Genomic DNA, 11,203 nt, shown 5'->3' with positions numbered 1-11,203 from the left:
TCATCAGGCCCGCTAACCAGATTAAACCCCAATCGCGACACCGATACGGCCAAGGATATCCATGACAGGGGATGTTGTTCCAGCAAAGTGGGCAAACAAAGAGCCGGGCCATTCCAGAACTCAACCCCCGACGAGTTCACCCCCGAAGCTGCCTGCCACCACCCCGAAGGTCCTTGCTGTCCTCGCTAGGCAATGTAAGTCCTGTTCAGACGCACGTAAAAAAGAGATGCGGATCCAGATCCCGTGTCCACATCATTAATCAAAAGCGGACAAGGCCAAGTAAGTGCAAGGGCCGTTGGCAAAAACAAAAGGATACAATAAACAATCCAGGATTCCGCTTTGTCCTTCCGCACTTGATGAAACCACGTGCACTTTGGCTGGAAGATCTGTTTCGCTCGCAAATTTGCAAATTACGCAATTAATTACAGCTTTGGGGGTTCAAGAGTCCTTTGAATTCTGGACTAGGAAATGTATGTCACGAAGTGTTTTCACCGACTAAGGATATACGAGGATATCACTTTAAAAGCTCTACGAAAACAATGTATATCAGATACTTTTTATAGGCTTCTTAACATCACAATTCGGAAAATAAAACCCTACTTTGAGGCCCGAAATTATTATGGCAAATAAAACGCAGGGAAAGGCTTTCAAAATTGAATCAACTCGGGCAGGATGTTGACAAGAGTCGATTTTTGATTGGTGCTTTGGGGATTTCCAGCTCGTAATGCAAACAATAAAAATCAAAAATCAATTTCATTTTCCCATAAAAGCCGCAATCGCACTCAGATCGAAAAACAAAGGAAAATTGCACAATAAACAGGGGAAAAGTCGGAAAATAAATGTGCATTTGGTTTTATTTTCTTAGGACGCGTGTGTGACACAGGACGAAATACGTTGATTTTTGGGTGAAAATATATTGGAAACAGTCTATATTGTTCTAGTGCCAGCGTGGGAAGAGGTGTCTGGGGACTCAACTTGTGTTTTCGAAATAAATTCAAGGCTGGGAAACATGGCCGAAACTGGAATCATTGCTGGAAACTTTTCACTTGTAATTATGTAAATCGGGACCCATGAACACGAACTGCCAACCGCACAAATTGTCGAGCAGCAGATGTCACTGGTTGGCCTTTTCCTGACCAAGTCGATTCAAAGAAGTCACTTGTGGCAGTTGCTTGGCATCATTGTGGGGCATGGGGGAGGGATATTTGGGGCAGGAGCCGCAATCTAAATGCAAATGGACGGCCGATGACTAAATGTAAGCCGCTGGCCCAAAAAGCCACAAAGCCATAACCAGGAATCTCTCGCATAATACTGCCAAAAAGGACTCCATGTAGTTTGTGTTTTTGTACACAGGACATAGGATACATGTGCGTGTGTACGTGGCACGTAAGTGTCTGAGTTCGACATTTGGCACAAAATTCATAAATGCTAATTTCAACACATTGCGCACACGCTACAAATATGAATATTTACCATAACTACGCAAACAGAGGCAGCAGCAGCGGCAAGAGGCAGACACGCACACGAGCAGGCAAATCGACTTCGATTGCCTGGGATCCTTGAAAAGGCAGCCAGGACTTTGCCGCCCCGCCCCGCCCCACTAGTTGGGCGCCAAACAGCATGGCACTTGCCTTTATCGACCAACACTTTGCTTCGGTTTCAACTTCACTCGGGTTCGGGTTTAATAAAATCCTTTTGCAAAATGAAGCAATTGTGCATTTCAGCCGGCTGCTGCCGCTTACAGAAACGAAACTGAAACACTGAAAACAAAAAGGACACTTCCTGAAATAACAGAGAGTCCTGGAAATCTTGGGCAGATGATTATAAATACTCTAGAGCGCAGAACACAGTACAGAATCACCAGGTAATTCCTATTAGTTGGAAATAGACATCCCTTTACCACTTTCTCCCAGTGGCCAGATGTTCGCATCAATGATTGTTAAGAGGCTGTGGGCCAGAGGGTTCTGGGCCTGGCAAATATGCGTCAAAATCGCACAGACGCACAGTTTTTGAATGCCAAATGGAGACACACATGGAAATGGTAGATGGGAATGCATTACGTGCATAGGCATACAATAGTCTATATTTGTCTACTTGATGCCACAGATTGAGATTGGTTTTGTGCCATGTGTGTGTGTCCTGGGAAGCCAGCTGAATTGCCGTAATTGGCCACTTGGCCGTGCCGACTAGGCCGCCGCCACTTGGCACTCTTTGGGTTCTCAGGAGGAGACTACCCTCCGGGCCGTTGAAATTAAAAATTTCCATCAATTGAGCTGCCGACCACATTATTAGTTCAAACTTGGCCAGTTCGGACAGCGACTAATGAGTTTCGAATAGGCCGGAAAGTGGCCGGCAAAAGTGTGCCTCCAATCTCGACCAGACTTGTAGCCTAATGAGAAAAATTTTCTGTTTAACAAGCAGCCATATGGCACAACTTAGTCGGGTCTTCTCCTCTCAGAGTAAAGCAGAATGCGTCACTTAATCCTTAAATTGTAAAGTATCCTTTAACTAGCGCATATCTTTGAAATTTATTGCCCTTGCTGGTCTCGCCCAAGATGCCTGAAACCGAAATTTGAATTGCAAAGCCCGACAGATGGTGAATCGAACATGAACTGGAGACCCAATCCTCCTCATCGTCGCCTTTTCTCGGCTGTGTTTGGCAGGCATCAGAGTCGTCCTGAATCCGAGCTGTCAGGCCTGGCAGACACCGAAGGGGCGTAGTTCAAGACAATGAATGTTCAGTGGCTCCAGCTGGATGGAGATTGACTTTCCAGTCGCCTGGCAAGGTGTTGCCCCAACAGAAACCCAGATGCAAATGAGTAACAAGCCGAGATACTATACGAGTAGTTTAATATGCAAATTTCGGGCAGACATTTATGTTAAAGGGAGACTCAGCGTGAACTGCAACATGTTCATAGACGCAATTTGGGCAAAACACCAAACAGAAAATAAAACACAAGTCGAAAATGCATCGCATACTTTGCATATGACTGGAATTTCTTTTATTATGCTCCCAATAATGTAAAAATATAGCCGGCAACATCAAATGAATGCCAGCAGTGCGGATGGGAGTTCGGATGAAGTGGACCTACACACTTGCCCGGCGAAACTCGCGAGCATGTATTAAAAATATCTTCTAGATACTTTGCCTCAGAAGCTGCCAAAGCCAGAAGTTGGGCTAGAAATCGGCTGCAGCATACGAAGGGAATAAGATGTTTCCTTCTGAAGCTGGAGCTGCAGCCGCTGGAAAAAATGTTTTTATTACATTTCGCGCGCGAATTTTACGCTGCTCACGAAATACTTGAAAAGCTCACGAGGGGGGCGGCTACTGCAAGTTAAAATAAATAAATATAAAGCACCCACAATACCGAGGGGTGATGGGGTGAGTCTAGCCTCCGTCCCCTTGGCTACAAAAAAATAAATAAAATAAAAACGCCAACATCAGCGACAAACATCAGTCACACTCGCGAACAAAGCCGCGCGCATCAAAGCGTATTCCCAAGTGGTCCTTTGCGCCTTACTGATTTTCCAAAGGCTAAAGGATATTTAGCCGGCAGTCCCTCGACTTTCTTTCTTCGCCCGCTGCCCCGGCTTTCTTTTTCTCTGAAGGAGTTGTCTAGGAAACTTTGCTGCGAGCTACTCAAGTCGCTGCTCGAGTTGTTGGTTCTGCTGCCACGCAAATACATTCAAGATCCTGGCAAAGGAATCGTCAAAAATGCCGGCGAAAAAAAATTTAACAGAAAATTGAATGGGGGGCACAATGGCAATAAAAAACGAAACCAGATACTTGCCGATGGCTTTGCGGATAAGATAGTTGACGAAAGCCTTCAAAAATATTAACTTCAAGTAAAGGAACTCTCACAAGTCAGGGAAAGGGACATTATAATAGGCAGGATAGCCTAAGTCCTATAAACAGTGGACTTTAAAAACATAAATATAAAGTTTAATGTCCTCCAAGTACCTTAAACTTGAATGAACCAACAAATCCTTAAACATATTTATAATAGTTTCTAATTCGCCAATTATTAAGGAGAAACATTAAGGTATTGGTACTCTCTAATAATAGATACTCTAATAGATACTCTTTGTTATTGAAAAGCAATACTCGACGCCCAACAAAAGTCCTGAAAGCCCTCAACAGTCCTGTGGCCATTTAATACGCCTTTTTCGAAGGGAAGCTCCCAGCGCGCTGCTTTTTGCCATTTTCCCGCGTCAAGGGTTTTTCACTCGCGGGTTTGGCTTTGGCTGCTACGATTTTCTTTTTCTGAAATGCAGATTATGTTTTCATTAAATTATGGTAGCTATGGTTACTTTTATACAATCCAAAGCTACTTCAAACACGAGAGTGGTGCGTCGCCACAGACTCCGCCCTCGCCAGTTCGAGCTCCTCCACCTTGGTCCTTTTTTTTCCTGGGTGCAGGACACCCCAAGAAACGCTGGTAAAAAGAATTCGCAAATAGAAAACAGGGTCTGGAGAGGGAATATTTCAGTGGATATGGTTTGGGGCATGGAGTGTGGGTTGTCGCGGAAAATCGTAGTTTATATTTATTACGTATGCTCGTATTCCACATTCGTATCCATGCATTTTCATGCATTCCAATCGTGGGGCGGATAAGACATCTAGGGGAACTAGATGTTTTCTTGAGACTCTTACACCTTATATTCCACAGAAGTTACAGATTTTAAAACCATAACTAGGCTAAGTAACAGATTATTCAAAAAACATTGCTTCCAATAGTTCCCATTAGGATTTGAAGGGTATTAAGTAAGTCTGTGATTAGCTTTGCCTGACTTCTTTCTGCTAAATTGACACGATGCGTCCCTCTCTGCTGTCTGTAAGGACGACCCACTCCTGCAGCTCCTTCTGCTCGTGCTCTGTGTTGTTGCTAGTGCGGCACGTACATTTATTACTTTCGACCTCCCCGTCGTATCCCTGTATCCTGTAGAAGAAGTGCGAGTCACAGTCTCCTCCAGATGCATGCAAAGCGGTTTTCGTTTTTTATTGCGAAAATGTAACGTGCCGCATGCGAATTGGTTGCTTTGACCGTCGCCCCGTCCTGGATCCTGGCATGCTCCTGCCAACCCCCAGTCCCAATCCCCCGGAAATCCTCGCGAAAAAGTCACTCCGACTGCCTTTTCGGCACCGCCATTCGCTTTTAATGTTAACTTTTTTGCTGTGCCCCACTTGCGAAGAAAATATGAAAAATATTCGTAATAGAGTTGTTTGAAATGTACAATAAGCATTCAAGTGGCTTCGCCGAATGCCGAGGATATGGCCAGGGGAGTAGAGTGCAGTGGGGGGCGCTAAGAAGGGTGCCAGCATGCGAGTTTCGCGTACGTTAATGTGGAGCCAGGACTCTGTCGGGACACGGACAGTGGTTAGAGCTTCAAAAATGAACTAAATCCATTAAGGCATTTTGAAGAATTTATAGAAATCCACATTCATTCTTTATAACATTTTAAAGTTAAACTATTCATTGAAAACCTTAAACATTCATTATGTTTAATGGATATTTACATATTAAGCATACGCCCTGCAGGCCCACTGTGAGGCTCCTGGCAAGTCACCCAAAGACTCACATCCATCAGAACGGCTCTTCTCACCGCGGCGAACTGCATCCATGCCATCTCGCAGTTACATATGAAAAAGTTCAGTCTCTGCCGGTGCTAAACGAGTGCCTGAGATACGAGTTGGGGGAATTTTTTAATAATTTCTGCATCTCCGGCGCTGTGAATGAAAATGGTTGCTTTGATGGCGGATGGCAGCAGAAGTAGCAGCAACGGAGGCACTGACAGAGGCAGCATCATATAACTAACAATAAAACTTTTTAGTGTGAAGCGGCGACGACAAAAATATGGACACATATGAAGTCATAAAGTCATATTAACACGTACGGATGCGCACAGGATATTAATGTGCAGACGTACAGAAGGGGCATAGTTTTTTTCCGCACGCCGTACGCCCAGTTGCCCCCGAGTCTAATAATAATATAATTTCATATATTGTGGTTAAATTTTCGCACTGGCTATGCATATGGCAAAAGGAAATGAGCTTCACTTTTTCGGCACTTTCCATATGCAATTTTTTGCCGCATACCGCATACGGCGAACTAATTTCAGCCAATGTGCCCCAAAAAGTATGCAATGCCTCGAAAACTTTATGAATTACAGCACCGACAGCAGAAAAAACAATAATACCCGGAATCCAGGACCAGGACCCAGCAATGCCATCCGCCAACCGCAGTGCAAAAACTGCACAAAAACGAAGCGCATTCGAAATTGTTTCCCCTTTTTTGTTAACAATTTCTACGGCCCCCAAGAGTTCAGTCCTCGTGGGCCACTCGAGGCAGGACGACTGGCAGGGGTTTTTCAATCAGCGACTTCTTGAAACCCGTATTCGAAAACGGATTTCGGACAAGTGGCCGCCGGGAGACTGGAATGAACAGTCATTCATTCGAGGTGGGTCCCATAAATGCATGTAACAAGAATTATATCCATTCGCTACGAGATCTCTTAGAACCATAATCATATATAATAAATATTTTAACTAAAGCTTAAAGTAGTTTTAATGAAATCCAACCTTCAATCAAGTATTTTATATTCAAATATTTCCGTTCGAACCGCCCTCGCTGAGAGCTCTCATGCCCACACACGCATGTGGCCGTAACCGCAAATGGCCAACAGCTTGGCCATGTCGGAGCTGGGAGGCGGGTGGGTCGGATACCGAAGTGAACAAGGATTGGCGGTGGCGGTGGTAGGAGACCGCGAGGCCACTTGTATGGCGCACAAGTGGCGGTGCCCGCTGGCACTGCTGGGACTGGAAACTGGCAACTCGCAACTGGCAACTTGGAACTGGCGTCCAATCGCCATCCAATAAATTGCTGCCCCGGAGTGTGTCCGATGGCAACCAACTCAAGTTGAAATTGGTCAAAAGTTTAACATATTTGCGTGTGTGTTTTGGGGGTTGTGGAGCCGGGGTTGGCTGCCGGCTCTGGTTTTTGGCGCATTTTCGGGCAATAAACGAGTTGCGACCCCATCCTGAAATATTGATGCTTAAGCGAGGAGACTGGAGAACTCAACAGTAAAATCGTTTAATAAAGGAAACAGAAACGTGTGGAGTGCTTAAAACAAATTAAAAACTTCATTTGGCATTTTAAAATATAAAAATAATCAACTTCACTAGTGACAATTCAACAATAACTCGATTACGAACTAAATAATAAAATAATAAGTAAAGCTAGTGGTAGAGAATCAACAGTAGTCGCTCCGGATTCATGTAAGTATGTATATTTATGCTAGCTTACGCATTCAAAGTAATTCATTTCGATTTCAGAGTTCAATAGCTCAATATTTGACTAACTTTAGCTTTAACAGATTTAGCTTAACTACGGACTAGGCTTGTGCTTTAGAGTAGAGGTACAGATTTGTTGCTCGAGTATGTTGCATTCAATAATCTCACAAGGAACGTATTACGACAAAGGCCTCGAGGCGAAAGGCAGAGGCGCCTAGGACTACCGCAGCATCACGAAGCGCCCGATATCCTAGAGCGCACTAAGATACACTAACATTCTAACGGGGGCATACAAAGGCGTCACACAACCGTAGGAAAGCTTGACTAGCACTTAGAGATTCGAGTAAATGGCCCGAGGCGTTCCACTGCAGGACGGTAGGACGCTACAAGGAAGTTATTCCTGGGATAGATTCTTTGGTTAATTTACTGCAGGACGCAGACAGCCGATGCTCCAGTGTATTGGTTATTCAGACGCCGGCGCATTCCCTCCAGGTAAATGTCGCGGCTAAAGAGGCCCGCAGCCAGGGGAATTCTAAAACGAAAAACATAACGTTATCACATTACCAACCTAAGACCAAGCCACTTACGCATCAGTTCCCGCACGAATGAGCGTCCGGAACAGAGCCCACACTGGCTTGTGATCCGAGGTGGTTATCGACGGCACGGAGTCATACAACAAGCACTGCACGTAGGGCTGCGTGGGCGTGGAGACGCCCGGAACGATGGTTTGCCGCCGGATCACCAGGCCCTGCATCTGGCGGTACTTGTAGAGAATCCGGTCCGTATAGGCGGGCGCCCGCTGCTTGGATGAGGTGTCAAAGTTCTGGCTGCCCGGGTCGTACTTGTACGTGGGTGGAAATGTGATGTTTGCCTCCATGAAGCCCCGAAAAGCGGCTCCGTCCGCCAGCACGGAGGACAACTGATCCGTGTGCATGTAGCCGTGCGGCAGATGCGAAGGCAGAGGGAACTTGGTGTTCTGAATCCACTCCAGCAGCTTCTCCCGCGGCTCTCCCAAGCGAAAGTTGAGATCACCGCACCAGAAAACATTGTCAAAGTTCTGAGTAACATCCTTGCTTTTGTGTCGTAGGTTTGGCAGATTCCGCGGGAGATCCAGGGCGTTGATAATCCGCTTGACGTCCGAGACCCGCTCCTTCACCTTCTGTTGGTGGGCCGTCAAGTGGGAGGTCACAAACAGCATGGAGGTCCCGAACAAACAAAACGATATGGCCACCGCTCCCTTGGTCCGAAAGGCCGATCCCGTGCGCACCGACATTGAGGCATCCTCAGGCGCGGAGCAATACCAGATAAGATCCCGCCGCATATAAACGGCCAGGTGAAGGGTTCCCAGCGTGGTGGAGTGGAATAGCACGTGCGAGGGTCCTAGAGTCTCTTGAATGGTAACCTCCCACTCGAAGCGGTCTGGCGTGGATTCCTGGGTGCCGACCACCACGATATCGGGCACATGTTCCACATTCGCCGGCAGCACAAAGTCGTTCATCTGCCTAAAAGAGTTAGGATTTTTTATAGACTCGATTTCATATTTACAATAAAAAGATCTTACTTTGGCGGATGGTGTCCGTTCATATTCCACGTTCCTACGAAAATGGTCACTTCCTTCTGGGGCAGGACCCTGCTCAGCTCGCTGGGTCCGAGCAGGGAGGAGGAACCAAGTCGCCCGTCCAGGTAGCTGCGCTCCCGGGCCTTCTCAGCCGGTATAAGATTCAGGGCGTGAGCCGCCATCAAGGTCTGCCTGGCCAGGTTAGAGCCCGAGCCTTGGCGCTGCAGGGTCATGTTTTCGTGGGACATGTAGCGTACTCCGAGCTGTTCCTGCATCGGATCCATTCCATCCGGCTGGGTGGCAATGTTGGGCGACGACATGTGCTGGGGCGTGGTGGCCCTCTTGATGTCTCCCGGTTCGTCAGCGGCGTCCAAGGGAGGCAGCTCCTGTCCTGGTGGGTAGAGCTTCAGTCGAAGCCGTGACCGGCAAGCTGACACCGCAATGGGCCGAATGGGAGATCGATGTTGCAAGCTCTCGCTCCTGGCCACCGAGGCAGTGGCCGCTGCTCCACTGCATTGGGGGAAAAAGGATTTGCTGGCCACCGGCGACTCGGGGGCACTGGCGCACTCGCTGGAGGGCCGCGGTCGCTGGGTAGATCCTTCGCTGGAGTGCATGGACACCGAGTTGTTGTCCACCATGCTCCAGCTGAGCGAGAGATTGTCCCGCCGAAGGACATTGTTGCTGTCCGGTATGGAATTGTAACGCACGGTGACGGGTGGAGTCAAGGGCTTCTTCTCAGCCTTGCAGCACAGACTGAACTGGTGGCTGAATCTGTTGTGATTGGGAGAGCGGTGCTTGGGGGACTTGCGCCTCATCACCACGTCCGTGCCTCCGTCGCTCTGAGAGCCTGCATCGGTGCTGTGGCGGTGCGCGTGGGCCTTGCCCTTCGAGGAGGGCGGCTTGGTGCGCCGGTGGAAGCTGATCAGGCCACTGTGGGACTTCTCCAGCGGCAAGGTTTGGCTTTTGTGGTTGCTGTTGTTGTTCACGTGGTTGGCCGAGGGGTCGGGATTGCACTTGGCGAAGCTGACATCGTACTGGCCGCATGCGGAAAGCGGGCGGCGTTGGCTGGCCGGGGACTCGGGCGTCACTGGATGAGGTTCCACCTTGCTGGGTCGCTTGCTCAGCAGGCCGAACAGGGATCCAGCCGATTTGTGACCGGAACGCGGGCTGCTGGTCGAGCTGGTGATCCGCTCCTCACTTCCCGCCGAGCTGTGCTGCATGATGGCACTGATGATTACCAGAAACTTGACAATCCGAGGTGCTAAGTGGACATCACGCGCTGGCCTTTGTTCGGCTAATCTGGGCCATCTGCTCGCGAACTCGAACTGAGCTCATTGTTCCCTCTTAGTGCTTACGGCATGGCTAGCCTCTGGGGTATACAAACAGTAAAGCCAATCGTCATCGGGAGCGCGCAAATCAAATGCAAATGCGACTTTGCTCCGTCGCTTCGAGTGCCCCAATGCAAATTATTTTGGGCTCGTTGGTGACGTCGACTGGGCACAGAGGCGAGCAAATCTGGCTAATTGGGGTGCTGTCGGTTGCGTGCTGCGGGATTTTAATGAATGCAAACACTGTTGGCCGAGCTGGGAGCTGGCCGAGCCAAGGCTGCAATTCGCTCGCTCGGCTCACCTGAAGGAGTCACCAGGGAGCTGTGCCGTGTAAGGACCTGAAAGGATTCAGAAAATCAATACACATGGCAGTAAAAGTGGCGCCGGCGACACCCTCGCGATAGTAACAAAAACACACGAGGGTGGCTGTGGCTGGGTGGCTGGGGCAGGGTGGGTGGTGGGTCGGTGAAGGGTGCTTCGACGACGTTGACGACGTAACAACATTGGCATGCTGGGGCGCCCACACATCCGAATGTCTCAGCATCTGTGATTCTCTGGGATCGAGAGATTTATAATTAGCAGCCCATTGTTGCCGCCAGCCAGCAGCCTTGTTGTTGTTTGTTGGCCTACGTCTAGCATGAAAGCCATCGGCAGCAGCAACAACCACACGCGAGCGTTCAAGTTCAGGTTCAGGTGCAGATATTCCTTTTGCACCTCCGCTTCTGGGGTTCCCCGACCAGTCCGGGATTCACTGTACCTGCGGCGCACTGTGCGCTTCTATGCTGCCCGCATTTATGTAATTCGTGTAATTTCAGTCAGCGGCACCGCATTTCGCGTTCGGCGTTGTTTACGGGAAATGGTCAAAATAGAGTGGGTGGCTGGGGTTGGCAAGAAGTGGGTGGTAGATTATCGATATCTTTTCGATAGAAAACATCGATAGGAAATTTCAAATTTACTCTCAAACTACTTCAACATTAACTTATTCTTGATGTTTATTCAATTAACGTTATTATTTTAATTTTATAA

At 48.1% G+C, this 11,203-nt stretch overlaps 1 protein-coding gene across 2 annotated transcripts; it reads right to left on the bottom strand.

Annotated features, from left to right (window-relative positions):
• Positions 1-7,075: 7,075 nt before the first annotated feature.
• Positions 7,076-11,071, bottom strand: LOC26514359 (inositol polyphosphate 5-phosphatase E). Of its 2 annotated transcripts, XM_014910121.3 has the most exons (4): positions 10,935-11,071; positions 8,853-10,515; positions 7,879-8,793; positions 7,076-7,823 (listed from the first exon to the last, which is right to left on the bottom strand). In XM_014910121.3, the coding sequence occupies exons 2-4, from the start codon at positions 10,067-10,069 to the stop codon at positions 7,715-7,717; spliced, it is 2,241 nt and encodes a 746-aa protein (XP_014765607.1). In that variant the 5' UTR covers positions 10,070-10,515; positions 10,935-11,071; the 3' UTR covers positions 7,076-7,714. The 2 variants fall into 2 exon arrangements, with proteins under 2 accessions (XP_014765607.1, XP_014765608.1); XM_014910122.3 differs by lacking the exon at positions 10,935-11,071 and having other exon boundaries at positions 8,853-10,841.
• Between the last annotated feature and the right edge of the window lie 132 nt (positions 11,072-11,203).

This window comes from Drosophila ananassae, chromosome 2R (assembly GCF_017639315.1).
Source record: "Drosophila ananassae strain 14024-0371.13 chromosome 2R, ASM1763931v2, whole genome shotgun sequence".
NCBI classification, from domain to species: domain Eukaryota; kingdom Metazoa; phylum Arthropoda; class Insecta; order Diptera; family Drosophilidae; genus Drosophila; species Drosophila ananassae.
This window is presented reverse-complemented; position numbering and strand designations above follow the sequence as displayed.

Coding starts and splice junctions, on each gene's coding strand:
- LOC26514359 (XM_014910121.3), bottom strand. CDS start 10,069: ATGCAGCACAGCTCGGCGGGAAGTGAGGAGCGGATCACCAGCTCGACC. Junction 8,794..8,852: donor AACGGACACCATCCGCCAAA/GTAAGATCTTTT, acceptor TAACTCTTTTAG/GCAGATGAACGACTTTGTGC. Junction 7,824..7,878: donor ATTCGTGCGGGAACTGATGC/GTAAGTGGCTTG, acceptor TTTTCGTTTTAG/AATTCCCCTGGCTGCGGGCC.